Genomic DNA, 16054 nt, shown 5'->3' with positions numbered 1-16054 from the left:
GACAGCGGCTTCTCCAAGGCTGCAGGCAGGAACCTCTCTCAGCCCGATCTTGGAGATGCCTCCAGGGTGGGAACTTGGAACCTTCTGCATTTTATAGCATTTAAAAATGAGGGCTACTGTCTGTAAGCAATCTGGTAACTTTTACCCTCATGGGCCAGAGGACTGGATGGAAAGAGGGGGTAAGTTTGTTTCTTGCAGAGCAACTGGGCAGAATTCTCGTCCTGCCTGCTTTCCCTTCGAGCTCCCAAATAAAAGGGAGGAAAAGACTTACTTTTTAGTGAGAACTGAAAATGCAGGGAGGGGCCCCCTGTGATCCTCTTTGGCTCTAGTGCAGGTGGGTTGCAGCTTGCCCTATGGAGAGGAAAAGAAAAGGCAAACGGCACTCCCCACCCCTCTGCCTCCAAGCAAGCAGGTACTGAAAAGGCTGAGAAATACTCCCCCCCCCCCGCCACTCCCCGCCCAGCGACCACCCACAGAGCTGTTCTTCAAAAGGAACTGAATGGCACTGTGGCTCCATGCATTTGCAAAGGGGAACCGAAAGAACTGATCTTTAACATCTGTTGTTGTTTTAAATTTTGTATTGTATCCTGTGTTTTTGTGTTGTGTTGTGTTTGGTTGTTTTCTGTGGTTTTGATTGGATGTTTTTAATGCTGTGTTGTGAGCCACACAGAGAACAATTTGTTATGGGGTGGCAGTTAACAAATACAGTCTATTGCTGTTATTATTACCATTATCAGAAGGATTTAGGAACATAGGAAGCTGCCTTCTACCGAGTCAGACCATGGGTCTATTTAGCTCAGTATTGTCTTCACAGACTGGCAGCGGCTTCTCCGAGGTTGCAGGCAGGAAAGGATCCTCCTCAGTTAAGCAGCTAAGGAAAACGATTTCTGGAGAGATTCTAGAAGTGGGTTTCTTAAAACCTGATTTAGAACGTAAACGCTACAAACACCGCACTTCACAGTACTTGTTGCAACCCGACCACCCTATCGGTCTCTTTAAAGAGAAAAAAGTCCCTTTCCATTTATGGGAAACAAGGTGGCGCTTGTACCATCAAGTACTACCACTTAATGCGGCTAAGCCATGGCTCCCAGAGGACCAGCAAGAGTGCCCTAAAATCACCTGCAAACAGAAAGCTAGCGAGCTAGGCAAAACATTCAGGGAAACCCACTCACATTACTTAAAAGGGTGTGTGGTAGCCAAAAGAGTGTGGCAGGGAGTAAGCAAGCTGTTAGAGTGGCCTGATTTGGAAAAACAGACTTGGGAAGAACTAACCTCGGGTTTGAGCGATAGAACCTCCTTTCGATGTCCCAGAAAGAAACCTTCAAGGAAACGGGACGGGACGGGTGCTCTCATACTAGGGAATTGGAACGTTCCCCTTCTCGTAATCAGGTTAGTAAACCTGTATGTCATTTATGCAATGCTCCTGCATAGGAATAGGGAGGGAAGACGCGACCAAGAGGTTCACGCAGATGAGGCAGTAAATCTCTTCTGGAAAAGTTTGTATGGTTATGTGCAAAAAGACAAGAGTATCTCTTCTAAACAGCAATGGGACAATTGTGGAAATGGATGTCGGACGTAAAACGCCCCCCACCCCCGATTACCTGATGTGCCTTGAAATCCCCCACCCCCGAGTTACAGTACTACCTGCATATACTTCATAACCTTGTGGGTTTCCAAATCCTTGTGTGTAAATCTTTGTAGATCTATCATGTACAAACAACCACTTTGTATATAATTGTGCTTTGGCAACATACTGTATGCTTTGGTAGTTTGTTGGTTCAATAAAAAAAATCTTGTCCTATTTTTTTAAAAAATAATCTTGTCCTATCTTGGAGATGCTGCCAGGGAGAGAACTTGGAACTTTCTGCATGCAAGCAGGCAGATGCCCTTTCCAAAGTGACCCCACCCCCTCAGGGGAATATCTTACAGTGCTCACATGTAGTCTCCCATTCAAATGGAAACCAGGGCAGACCCTGCTTAGCAAAGGGGACCATGCATGCTTGCTACCACCAGACTAGCTCTCTGAAATGTGCAGCATTTCATGATGGGGCAGCCCTTTCATGAGGCAAGGTGAGGCCATTGTGAGATGCTGCACAAAGCTTTTCCTGGTGTCTGAGGAAGATAAGGCTGCACAAGCAGCTTTATTTCCACCAGGGCTTGGGATTATGGGAGTTGTAGTTCAACAACCTCTGGAGGGCCAAGTTTGCCCAGCTAGGCTACAGAGGCCTAGCATTCTCCTCTGGATCTCCTGCAAAACCTGGCCTGGATTTGCCTCATGCGCCACCCAGTTACAAGTACAACTAAAATGTGAACTGGATTTCTAAAACACTACGGCAGTTGCTTCAGGCAGCAGCTTTTTGGGACCCCAGCCAGGTGGCAAGATGCCCTCGACTGCTGCCGTCAGAGCAGCTCTGTGGGACAGATCTAAGCCTGGCACGCTTTGCAAGAAATGCCTCTCCTCACACTCAAGAAGCACAAAGAGAGGAAGGGAGGAGAGCTGGGCTTGGGGTAGCAAGCATGGCCTGTCCCCTTAGCTAAGCAGGGTCTGCCCTGGTTGCATATGAAAGGGAGACTTGATGTGTGAGCACTGTGAGATATTCCCCTCAGGGGATGGAGCCGCTCTGGAAGAGCAGAAGGTTCCATGTTCTGTCCTTGGCATCTCCAAGATAGGGCTGTGAGAAACTCCTGCCTGCAACCTTGGAGAAGCTGCTGCCAGCCTGTGTAGACAATGTTGAGCTAGGTGGACCGATGGTCTGACTCAGTATATGGCAGCCTCCTATGTTCCTATGAGTGAGCAGGAATGGCGGATGCTACTGCAGTATCAGGTAGGCACAGGTAGAGAGGAGAGAGGATAGCTGGTCTTGTGGTAGCAAGCATGACTTGTCCCCTTAGCTAAGCAGGGTCTGCCCTGGTTGCATATTAATGGGAGACTAGAAATGTGAACACTGTAAGATATTCCCCTCAGGGGGTCTAGCTGCTCTGGGAAGAGCAGAAGGTTCCAATTTCCCTCCCTGGCATCTCCAAGGTGGGGCTGCGAGAGATTCCTGCCTGCAACCTTGGAGAAGCCGCTGCCAGTCTGTGAAGCCAATTCTGAGCTAGACAGACCAATGGTCTGACTCAGTATGTGGCAGCTTCCTATGTTCCTATGTAGGTGAGGAGGCTTCTGGCCACCTGCCCTGCTCCACCTGCAGAGCTTGTGAGGGTCGCTTTTGAAGGAGCAGAGGGGCAAGGCTGCATTTGGCTCCCCACCTCATGTGCTGCCATACCTTGAGCCACCCCTGTGGGCATCCTCCCTTTCCATGGGGACTGAGGCCGACCCATATTTAAACACCGTTGGCCTTAAATACTGGTCCCGTTGAGATCACTCACATAGCCGCCAACTCCGAGGGCCCCTGACAAATGAGGTGAGGTGGGTGGCTACCAGGGAGAGGGCCTTTTTGGTGGTGGCTCCCCGACTTCAGAAAAGCTTCCCCAATGAGGCTTACCTGGCGTTGCCACTTTGTGTTTTGTAGATGTCAGATGAAGAACTTTCTGTTCACTTGGGCTTTTAAAACATTGATTTTAATAAAGTTTTATATAGTATTTTTTTATTATTTTGTGTTGTAATTTATCTTGTTTTATGTATTTGTATTGGACTTTCTTATTGCTGTGCTGTTGTGAGCCGCCCAGAGAACAATTTGTTACAGGATGGCTAACAAATATATTTTTAATTATGATTATGATCATCATGATCATCAAAATCATAATCATTTCACAGGTGAAAGCAGGGACACACTGGTTGTTAAATCCTACCTCCTAACTGAACAAAGTGGCACCTTTCAAAGTGGGGACTCTATGCTATTTAGCAGGGGGAGAGCAACTGGCCCTATCCATCCCCCAGACAGCATCCCCTAGTGGCTGTTGCTGGTGTTTACCTTATGTTTCTTTTCAGATTGTGAGCCGTTTGGGGACAGGGAACTGCCTTCTTTATTGTTTGTTAATTTTTCTTTGTTAACTGCTTTGAGAACTTTTGTGGGAAAGTGATATATAAATATTTGTTGTAGAAGTAGCAGTTGTTGTAACACTGTTTTTTCTTGTCAGGTTACACATTGCTGAACCTTTGACCCCATCTGCTTTATTCTGCACTTCCTTGATCAACAATAGCCTTATAGGAACTTAAGAAGCTGTCATATACTGAGTCAGACCATTGGTCCAACTAGCTCAGTATTGTCTACACACTGACTGGCAGTAGCCCAAAGTTTTAGGCAGGAGTTTTCCCCAGCCCTACCAGGGATTGAACTTGGGACCTTCTGCATGCAAAGCAGATGCTCTTCCCCTGAGCCATGGACTCATCCCCTCAAGGGAATATCTTACAATGCTCACATGTAGTCACCCATCCAAATGCAAGCCAGGGTGGACCCTGCTTAGCAAAGGGGACAATTCATACTTGCTACCACAAGACCGAGCCACCTAATGGCGCAGCGGAGAAGCAACTTGCCTAGGGAGCAAGAGGTTGCTGGTTCAAATCCCAGCTGGTATTTTCCCCAGACTATGGGAAACTCCTATATCGGGCAGCAGCGATATAGGACGATGCTGAAAGGCATCATCTCATACTGCGTGGGAGGAGGCAATGGTCAACCCCTCCTGTATACTACCAAAGACAACCACACAGTGTTTCACAGTAGTCAGACTCCTTCCTAATGGAGTGAGGAGCATCACACTTCAAAGCTGTCTTGGATCCCTTTGCAGAATCAGCATTCACGATGGAATAAACTGACATGCAGGAATGCCCAGGAAGTTTTTCACACGGGGCTTGTAAAGCCCTTTAACTCGCATCTCCTCCGGAATGGAGGGGGTGCGTTCACATATTGGCCAGATTTACCCCGAACTCCCTGTGAGTCATCGGGGAGCACTTCACACACAGATAGGGTTTATCCCTGCACGTTAGGGTGTAGCCTGATTTATATTTGCGTCGTCATTTTGGACAACATTTGAGTTTGCAGGAAAGCCTCCCCGTAAAGCTTGCTGTGTGTAAAAGTCCCAGGGTGTGAGAGTGTTTTCCTCCCACAACATTTGTTTCGACTCTAATAAGAACACACTTATTTTTATTTTTATTTTTTTTAAAACCCTGGTGGCAACTTCCCAGCGTATTTCAGCTGGGAGGGGCCGACTTGAATGTCAGCCAAGTTTCATGCACCCTTGCTTGAACAGCTGGAATGAAGGTGCCACCACTGTATCCCTGCGCGACAAGTGAAAATGAAATCAGACGAGCAGTGATCCGGCGGGCAGGTTTGTGAGCTTTGCGCATTCCTATATCAAAGCCAAACTGCACACCCCAGGGCAGAACCCAGATGATGAGAGGAGCTGGGTGTTGCCTCGGTGGATAGGAAACAATGAAAAGGGGCAGTCACAGAATGAAACAAACAATAAAGAGGAGAAAGGGAAATCCCACCGTGACTACAAAACAAAAAAATGCAGATAATGATGACCAAACACTGAAAATATAGATAAACACTGGAAATGTATATTCAGAAATAATAAGCCAGTAATAAATAATCCATAACATTAATAAACAAAACTCATGAATCTAAACTAAATAATTCCACAAGAAAAATAATAATAATGTATGCAGTAATACTCCAACCAACCACAATGCAGAATACATAAATAATAGCATGTGCAATCACAGTCAAAAGTTAAGGAAGGAGGTGTAACTGAGCCAGGTAAGAATTGGGCTGCAGGATGAAATAGGCAAAGTCAAGTGTCAAAATGGAAGTGGCAGATGACAAAAGCACTGCGTCAGACGTGGTCTCAAAAAAAGGTGTGGACGTCCTCAATGGCGAAATGCTCAATACCATCCGCACAGAAGTGGAGATGTAAAATCACAAACATGCTGATAGCAAAGAACCCGTTGAGCATGCTTCCATAAATAAGCTGACCTGGATCAGAGATAAAGCCCACTGCGTGTCCTTGGGGAGAAAAACAAACTTCATGAATCGTAGTTGAATGGCTCTTCCGGATATGTGCCGTTTCGCCCACAAAGCTTCATCAGCCTCCAAAATAACATTAGTTGTTGTACCCCATTTCTTAAGCTTAACACAGTATTACAGTCCTTTCCGGAAAAAGGAAAGCAGAGAGAAGAAGGGGTCTCTGAGCTGGCAGTGCGGAGGGTCACCCCGGCCCTGGAACTCCCATAATGCACCATTATGGGGATTTCCCTGGAGGCTGCTGATGTGTCAGAGCTATGTGGCACCTAGAGTGCTGGACTAGGACCGGGGAGACCCGAGTTCAAATCCCCCTTCAGCCATGAGACTAGCTGGGTGACTCTGGGCCAGTCACTTCTCTCTCAGCCTAACCTACTTCACAGGGTTGTTGTGAAAGAGAAACTCAAGTATGTAGTACACCGCTCTGGGCTCCTTGGAGGAAGAGCGGGATATAAATGTAAAAATAACAAAAAATAACAATAACAATTTAGCTCGGGTTAAGGGCGCGCCCGCTGTGATACATACATTTAGATGGGTGACCATATGTTCAATGGGATTTACTCCCAGGTAACTGTAGGACTGCAACCACAGACAAGCATTCTATTGCGTCAGCTACTGGATCAGCAGCCGATCTTGCATCTCTCCTCCCGCCCCATGCTTTGGGTAACCCCTGCTTTTTAAATATCTTTAAACTGTGATACATACACACATACCTGTTCATCTGTTCAACCTTTTTCCTGGTTTTCCCCCAGATGCAAAGCAGCGCGAGGGATTGTGGGTGAGGGTGTCTTGGTGATGCCACAGGAGTTAGCCTATCAGCACTATCCCCAGCCAGCTTTTGCTGCAAATTTGCAGGTATGTCCCCTCCCTCCCCCACCCCACCTGGAGAGAAAAAGGTCTTGTATTAAACATGGTGAGGGCACTTCTTCCAAATCATCCCTATAAACAAGCATCCTCCTGTGTCACTGCAGCGTTGGGGGTTAATCCGTTCCTTGATCCTGGCCAGCTTTTGAATAAGGCTTCAGTTACTTGTATTCCAATCCTGGAGTGGAGGCAGAGCTAACAAACAGCCAGCAGCAAGAGCACTGAAAAGCAGTCTGCACTGGCCTCTCTGTAGATAACTTCTATTTCATCAAACTATTAATATCCCTGATTCCACTCCACTGCCCTGTCCTTGCACACCATAACTCGGGATGTGTACGAACCTGTTGGGAGGCCCTTTTATGGGCCTCTGAACCGGTCTGAACGTCCGGTGGTTCGGACGGTTCGAAGGTGGGGGGGATCTCTTTGAGGACGGGGGAGGGTGCTCTTACCCCTCCCACTGCATTTCCCCTGCAGCATACCTCCTGGCCACCCCAGTGCTTCCTCAGACCAGAAGTGGCCATAAGTGCCCGGTGCGCATGCGCACATCATGTGCACGCACACTGGGCACTTCCAACCACTTCCAGTCTGAGGAGTCACCAGGGCGGCAAGGAGGTATGCTGCCACCCCACCAGACTGTTTTAAAAGGCACCAGTTCCATGCACACCTCTACCCACAACCCTTTCCCTTGGATTCTAGAATCACTGGCCAGTTCTGGGTCAGCCCACGGAATGCCTATTCTTCCAAACCATGAAGTGAGCTGGTGGCTTAGATATGCATTCCAAAGGTGCCAAATCACGCTTTCAAAAAATAAAACCAAAACGGTGACTGTCTCACTTTGTTCTATGAATATTAAAAATGCCTACACAGAATGTTCTTAAAATAGAACACATAATGTCCAATTAAATCTTGAAGATATCCCACAGCAGGCTTTTGCCCCTTGCTGTTAATCTTACTGCCCCTACTGAAATCTGACACCCTCTTCACGAAAAATCCCAAATGGCACCCTTGGCCAGGGAAAGGGGGCCATTCCGGTAAAATCCTCAACTTAATAGACTGAATAAGTTGCTTAATAAACTAAATTATCCAGTGCTTAATAGACTACATCATGCAATCAAATTGTTTTGAACTTGATTTTAAACGTGTATCAAGTAACTGCAATAAAAGCAAAATTTACTTTGAAGTGCCCTTGGCACCTGGTAGCCAGGGTGGGGCCAGTGGGTGCACTGCCCCACCTAGAACACTGCTCCACCCCACCTAGAATTGTTTTAATTGGCTTTTTAATTTGCAACAGGAGAACGACAATTTGTTATAATTGGTTTTAATTGGTGACAATGAACAGAGGTTGTCATTAAGGCATGGCAGAGGGGGTGAGAAAGGGGGAAAATGAAAGGGAAAAAGGCGAGGGAGGCCTACCTCGAAATGTGGATGCCCCATCTTGCCCCTAACAAGGAAGGATGGCTAGAGGGCTGAGTGCCCAGTACCTGAAGTAAGTCCTTATATATATATACCCTTCACCCAGGATGGACTATGCAGTTGTGAAGTTGCAGTGACAAGGGGCTGCCACAAGATGGCACTGCAGGCCACACAAAATGCACGTAGGAACAAAGCTCTTTAAAGAAAGACTTTTAAATAGGTCAAAAGAAACATATTTTAATGAGCTGCCAGTTTGACGTATTGTCCTTCTTTTCCAGAGCATTCATGGGTGTCCACAGGGGGAGGAGCAAAAGCTGCAATTCTATACTCACTTACCTTACTTATCCAGTTACATCCCCTCCGGTTAGATCAGCTCAGATGGCCCTTCTGTCGGTCCCTGATTTCCGAGATGTTCAGGGCTCTAGGACCCATGAAAGGGCCTTTTCAGTAGCTGCCCCGCTCCTTTGGAACTCTCTCCCCCTACAGATCCAGCTGGCCCCTTCCTTACCAATCTTCAAATCCCTATTGAAGACTTTTCTTTTTCGCCAGGCTTTTGCCCTGTAGTTTATTTTTCTGTTCTTTGGTAGTTATTTTAGTTTTTAATTTAGAATGTAATTTTTAATGTTGCCTGTTTGCATCTTGTTGTGCACCGCCCGGAGTTTTCAGAGTGGGCAGTATATTAAATGTATCGAATAAATAAATAAATAAATAACTGGGAGTAAGCCCCATTGAGTTCAATGGGATTGGCTCAATGGGGAGGATGGACTGCCCATATATTATTCTACTATTTTTTTCAACAGCCCAGTAAGTAGTTCAGAATTATTACCCCCATTTTGCAGACAGAGGGAGATTGAGCTGTAGACCTGTAGCTACTCTATGGCCACTTGGTGAGTTCATGGCAGAGGTCACATTTGCACCCGGGACTCCTTAGCTCACACTCTTCACTACTCAGCTCCCCTTCTCCCTTTATACATGCTTTTAATTTTTACAAATGTTTATTGCTCTCATTCTTACAATAGCCCTGAAATGTAGGCCACTATCGTTTTTCTTTTAATAGATGGAAAGCTGTGGCTGGGATGGAATGACATGCCCAAGGACATACTCAATGTCCTTGGCAGAGGAAATTTTTGCAAGGGGAGACCAGTGGACATCTCATAGCAGTGTGGTTCTCTTGTGCGTGTCTGTGGATATCTGGAACCCCGGCTAACTGGGAACAGAGGCACCTTTTTAACGTGGTGATTCTCTTTATTTAGCAGGGGGAGAGCATCTGGCCCTATCCAACCCCAGCACAATATCTCTCCAGTGACTGTTGCTGGTGTCTATTTTATGTTTCTTTTTAGACTGTGAGCCCTTAGGGGACAGGCATCCATCTTATTTGTTTGTTTGTTTGTTTGTTTGTTTATTATTTCTCTCTCTAAACGGCTTTGGAGACTTTTGTGGGAAAGCGGTATATAAATATTTGTTGTTGTTGTTATCATCACAGTTACTGTCAAATCTTTGCATGCCAAAAAGTGTTCATGAGGGGAAAGAATGCAAAATTTGTGTCTCTACAAACATGTCTTCTCTAGGGGGTAAGGTGGGAGGAACCATAGATCCCCAGAAAGTGCCTGCTCCCAGCAAAACCCTCCCAAGCTCAGGTCCCCAGCAATCCCCATGTTCCCTCTAACACGGATTCCCAGATGTTGTGGACTACAACTCCCAGAATCCCCAAGCAAAAGCCATTGCAGCTGGGGATTCTGGGAGTTGTAGTCAACAACACCTGGGAATCCCTGTTAGAGGGAACACTGCCTAGAGCAGGCCTGCTCAACTTAGCCCCCCCACAGCTGTGTTTGGTCTACAACTCCCAGAATCCCCAGCCACAGTGGCCAATAGCCAGGGATTATGGGAGTTGTAGGCCAACATCTGCAGGAAGGCCATTGCAGCTGGGGATTCTGGGAGTTGTAGTCAACAACATGTGGCAATCCCTGTTAGAGGGAACACTGGTCCCCAGCCTTCTGCCCGACATTCTCCACCAATTGGTACCCGACATTTGGAGCTGGGTCGAGAATGTCAGGTGAACGTCCGGCAAATGTCGGGCGAGGGCTCTGGACCTGGACTTGGGCAAGTTCAAGTGATGAGCATGCCCTCTCATGGAACCTCTGCTTTCCTTACTTAAGGAAACTTACCTCACTTCTTGGCAGGTCATTGTGAACCCCCCCCCTCCATTTGAGTCACGGCATAGCCAAGTTGGTGTCAGCCCATGGCCACATTTTATGGCCACCCACGGCCACCACATTGGCCCTGGCAGCCCACCATCACTGCAGGCCTTAGGAACTGCCCTTGCCCCCTTCAGCCAACTTGCTTTCCTTTGCCAGCCATGATACAGTATAATGATGGCACTGCTCCGGCCGGCCCTTTATATGGCGCTGTAGCTGGCAAAGGGGAGCAAGCTGGCCACAATGGCTAGTGGAGGCCGACAGTATGTGTGTGTGTGTGTGTGTGTGTGTGTGTGTGGTGGGGGGCGGGTGGATGCAGCAACTCAGCCCGGATAGCCCATGTGCAGAGCACATAGTCCCTCAATTGTAGATTCACCCCGATGTTCATGGCCCCCACTTCTGAATGGGCATGTTACATAGGAACATAGGAAGCTGCCTTCTGCCGAGTCAGACCCTTGGTCCATCTAGCCCAGTATTGTCTTCACAGACTGGCAGTGGCTTCTCCAAGGTTGCAGGCAGGAATCTCTCAGCACTATCTTGGAGATGCTGCCAGGGAGGGAACTCGGAACATGCTCTTCCCAGAGAGTCCCCATCCCCTCAGGGGAATCTCTTCGTCTCCCATTCAGATGCAAGCCAGGGTGGACCCTGTTTAGCAAAGGGGACAATTCATGCTTGCTACCACAAGACCAGCTCTCCTCCTCTGATGTTGCTAAACTAACAGGCCCTGGATGTTTTTATTCGCCTTTCTTTGTAAGAAGGGTGCCCCAACCGTTCAGGCTGTCCTTTTCTACACCTTTCCCAGCCTACGCCCTCCTTTTTAAAGACGAGACAAATCTGAGTTTTCTGTGCCTCAAATGTAACTTGTCTCAAATATCTCAAAACCGGGACTCCAGCCCTACAGACAATCAGCATCCCTGTTGCATGAGGAAATTTAGCAGAAGGTGCTCCTTCAAAACACACACACACACACACACACACACACACACACACACACACACACACTTACTTAAGACTTGATCTGACTAAACGCCATGCCCAGGGTTGTGTTCACAGTAAAGCACTGAATGACAGACACAAAGCATTTCAAGCAAAGCCCCTGACGAAACCCCCACACCCTTTTTCAGACATAATGGACTCATTTTCCCTTATGGAAAGTGTGCGGGATTAAAGCCTGGCCTGGGAGATCCAAGGGCTACATTCCTTCCAGGCTTGTCTCTCAAAGTTGCTTTAACTGCTAATTGCCTGGAAACAAAAGCCAGGTCAAGCATCCTGAGATGGGAAGCGTCCAAAGGTCTTTCAAGATGAGTTTTTTTTAAAAGAAATCACTCCCAATAGCGTGGACCTGGTGCAGGTAGTTGTGTGATCTGTGATCTCTTGAGCCCTTTCTCACGATCCGAGTGAGAGGGCTTGAGGGCGGGCAGAGGGGAAGGCAGAAGAAACTTGCCTTCCCTGCAGATGATCTAAGTAGAGTTGCTGGCTGTGCGAATTGCATGCCCAGATGGTCCATGGCTGCTCTGGGCAGTGCAAAGGTGAAGAGGTTCATTCATTCATTCATTCATTCGATTTCTATACCGCCCTTCCAAAAATGGCTCTGGGCGGTTTACACAGAGAAATAATAAATAAATAAGATGGCTCCCTGTCCCCAAAGCACTCACAATCTAAAAAGAAACACATGATAGACACCAGCAACAGTCACTGGAGGGGTGCTGTGCTGGGGGTGGATAGGGCCAGTTGCTCTCCCCCTGCTCAATAAAGAGAATCACCACATTAAAAGGTGCCTCTTTGCCAAGCTAACAGGGGTACATTGCTTGGGGTTGGGGTACATTGGGGTACATAGGTTGAGGTACATTGTCCCGGCCTCCGGAAATCCCACAATGCACCACACGAGTGCACGGTGCATTCCCACCCCCAGTGACGGGTGGACACCTGTCAATGTCTCAGCGCTGGCTGAAAGCAGCCAATGCTGACACACAGCCCATTAAATGGGGTTCTCTGCTTGCTCCCGTAAGCTTGTTTAAGAGCCTGGCTAAAATGCCAGTTGGCTCCCAGCGCTTCCCGCGGGCAGCAAAGTCCTGGCTGCTCATGAGAACAGCTTCCTTGTGCAGCCTGCCTTTTTATGTCTTGTCTGATCATTGCTTTTGGTATAAGGATGTTTTTATTCATTTCCATTCATGAACCAACTGGCAGCAACAAAAAATAGTTACCCATCACAGCATTTTCAATTTGTTGCTGCTGCTTTCGAACACATCTGCAATTTGTTGTGCTGAGGGCAAAAAATACTGCAGGTTTTTTTCAGCATGGTTCAGTTTGAACTGAAGAAAAGTTAGCTCTCGTGGGTGCCTATTGGCTAGTGCCTGTAACATCACCAGTGCACTTCCCTCCCTCCTTGCCAATCCTTGGAGAAATTAAATTGATAATTAATATGTTTTTTTTACATTTCCCCCTGATCAGATTATTTTTTGTTGATTGTTTTTTAAAAACCTTTTTATTCTAAGCTGTTTCGCGTAAGTGGGATGAAGACATCCCATAAAGTAAATGGGTTGAAAGAGATAAAACCAAAAGAGATAAAGAGATCCATTTTAATTTTTGCTCTTGGTACCTGAGCCTGGTGAGATACATCATTTGATTTCAAAGTTTTTACTCCTGTTTAATACTTTGATTTCATCCAGTAAAATACAGTAACAGTATATCAACTGGTATCCAATTCTCAGGTAAAATTGCTCAAGGCTTAATGAAATTAACTGGATTTTAAAAATTCCTAATGGTACATAGATTTGTGATGAACAAGATGAAATACTTTAAGAGTGGTGGAAATAGTTTGAAATTGTTGTTGCTGTCCTTCAAACACTGCACAGCTCAAAGAAAGCTGACTGCAGTGGATGCATATTGGCTAGTGCCTGTAACATCAATGAACCTCCTTCTCCCTGGCAATAACGTTTTTGTTAATTTTATTTAGCTGATTTTGAAATGGCGAAGAATTAATATATACATATCCACTCTATTTTTTTTTTAACAGACAGTTAATCTAACACATGTGTGGCAAGGAGTAACCCATCTTCCTGATGTAGGTGTAGGAAGGAATTCACCAGACCAGAGTTCAATTTGCTAGTATTTATTTTATGTATTTTTACATTTATATCTCACTCTTCTTCCAAGGAGCCCAGAGCAGTGTACATGGTTATATTTATCCTCACAACAACCCTGTGAGGTAGGTTAGGCTGAGAGAGAACTGATTGGCCAAAGTCACTCACTGAGGTCTTTCACACAATCAAGAACGCACAGTGTTCTACATGGGTTTGGGAGCTGTGTGTGCTCCTAATTTTCGGTTGTATGGAAGCAAGGTAGGAGGAAAACTTGGGTAGCTTTTCCTCCTCCCTTGTTTCAACACAATTACTTCTGCGCAGGTTATTCTTCTCCCTTACTTCTACACAATCACAGCTCCCAAACCTGGGTAGAACACCGTTCTTGATTGTGTGAATGACCTTGCAGAGTTTCATGGCGGAATGGGGGGTCAGAACTGGGGTCTCCCCAGTCCTAGTCAATGCTCTAACCACTATACCATGCTGGCTCAGTATACATGTGTGTAACAAATTGCAAAGATAGGTTTATATATGGTGAATAACTAGGTGGCTTGTTTACTTTTAAGCAAAGGTTGAAGACTTTTAAATGTCATCAGGCTGTTTCCTTACTCTCTACATATGGAAAAGGATGGCCCTGGCCCACCTAAATATATGAACTGGCAATAAAAATTATTTAATTATTTAAAAGGTTTATATGCCACCATTCTTTATAAATGAATTTTCATTTAAAAAAAATCTTTTAAAAAGATTGTTTTAAAGACAATCTTCAAAACAGGGTAGTCACAGAGAAATGTAGAGAGTAAGGAAACAGCCTGATGACATTTTAAAAGTCTTCAACTTTTGCTTAAAATTAAACAGGGAGGGGGTGAACCTAAAATCAAGAGGCAGGGAGTTCCAGAGAGCCATGGGTCTCTTTAAACTGCACAGAATGATTCAACAAGGCAGCTGTGACATGTCACTCTTCATAGCAATAAAAACTCTTCCCAAGATCTGGGCTGAACAAACCCTTCCTGCTTAGTCAACAGAAAATTACTACCTGCACCGGTCAAAAGGTCATATTTTACAGTTGTGCTTCCATCAAATAGGAAGTTGATCAGAGTGTACTCCAAAAAGCACTTCTTCCCAGTTATTACCGAATAGAAGGTGACTCTGAATTTAAGACGTTCCTCATTAGAAACAGGGGTTAAATACAGGTTAACTTACCTGAAAGGAACAGGACTCTGAATTTAAGATGACCTCCAATTTCTAACTTCCCCCAAACTTGGAAAAAACCTAGTCTTGGATTCAGGTAAATGCAGTAAGAATGTTGTATCTAATAAAGGGGACCCTCCGTTTCTGTTGAGTTATGTGATGTTGATATGTTTTCTTGTATTATTTAATATTGGCTGGTCGTGTTTTATTTCAGTTATTTATTTCAAAGCCCCACTTTGGCTCTAAGCAGAGTAGGGAAAATAAAAAGAAGAACATATATATGAAATAAGGAATGGGAGACTTCACATGATTGGCAAGTCTGCATGCAAAGCAGATGTTCTGCCACTGAGCAACAGCCCCCTCCCTTAAAGGGAATCTCTTATGGTGGAGTCAGTGTTCACATGTAGTCACCCATCCACTTGTAAACCAAGGCAAACTCGACTTAGCAAAGAGGACAAATCATGCTTGCTACCGCAAGACCAGCTCTCTACTAATCTTCACATTCCAACTTTCTTTCTCCCTAGTCTTTGGAAGATAAATTTTTATGGGGTGGGAGGGGTGGCATCATGTTTCTAGGACATGTGCAAGCAAACAGATGTGCATACCCATTCCGTCACGTTCTGGCACGGGGCCTGCCCTTTCCACATGCCCAAGCTGCCAGCTGGTGAGATTCATTTTTTACTGCTGGCCATGTAGCATAGGGCAATTGCACCTTTCTGGTATATGTTTTTTGAACACCCTTTTCTTTTTTTAAACACTCTTTTTGTTTTTAAGGACAGCCTGTGATTAGGCTGTCCTTAGATTGCAACAGCCAGCATGTAGAGTTTGGCCATGTATAACAGGGGGTGGGGGTGGGATTACCACCAAGGGAACTTGGGCCTGGTTCAAGCGAGTCCCAATTTCCAGCTGTGAAATGTTGGAGAAGAACCAACGTTTCCTGGAGCCCCACCCCTTTACCTGTCAAGGGGAATCCTCACTGGATTCCCCTTTACAAGGATTAGCTACCCGAACCGCCGAGCCGTTTCGGTCAAACAGAACGGATTGGCTGCTTTGGCAGCATGTGATTTGGCTGGAATTCGATTCGAATTTGAGCCGAACCACGATTTTTGGTATGTGCACACCCCTGTACAGGCACCTGACGGTCTCCTTTCTTGCTGGCTGTGTTCTGGGCTCACTTCTTTGTCTCACACTAAAAAAAAACACACTGGGGCTATTCTTACAATCACAAAAATCGGGCTAGGAGAATCCTAGCCCGGTTTTTGTGATCGTCAGAACCACCGGGCTCACAGCCAAGCCCGGTGGTTCTGGAGTGGCTAACCCGCTCCTGTAGCCCGCCCCTTAGCCCGGG

General features: G+C 46.1%; 1 protein-coding gene across 1 annotated transcript in view; it reads right to left on the bottom strand.

The window, feature by feature from the left end:
* IFNLR1 (interferon lambda receptor 1) overlaps window positions 1-10425 on the bottom strand; it is a 46778-nt gene extending 36353 nt beyond the window's left edge. The window contains exons 1-2 of the mRNA XM_053268519.1: window positions 10406-10425; window positions 272-351 (exon numbers count right to left, since the gene is read on the bottom strand). Coding sequence (XP_053124494.1) covers window positions 272-351; window positions 10406-10425 — 100 coding nt within the window. The remainder of the gene's footprint in view (window positions 1-271; window positions 352-10405) is intronic.
* Between the last annotated feature and the right edge of the window lie 5629 nt (window positions 10426-16054).

This window comes from Hemicordylus capensis, chromosome 7 (genome assembly GCF_027244095.1).
Source record: "Hemicordylus capensis ecotype Gifberg chromosome 7, rHemCap1.1.pri, whole genome shotgun sequence".
In the NCBI taxonomy this organism is placed as follows: domain Eukaryota; kingdom Metazoa; phylum Chordata; class Lepidosauria; order Squamata; family Cordylidae; genus Hemicordylus; species Hemicordylus capensis.
Note: the sequence above shows the minus strand (reverse complement) of the source record. Positions and strands in the feature narration are given on the sequence as shown.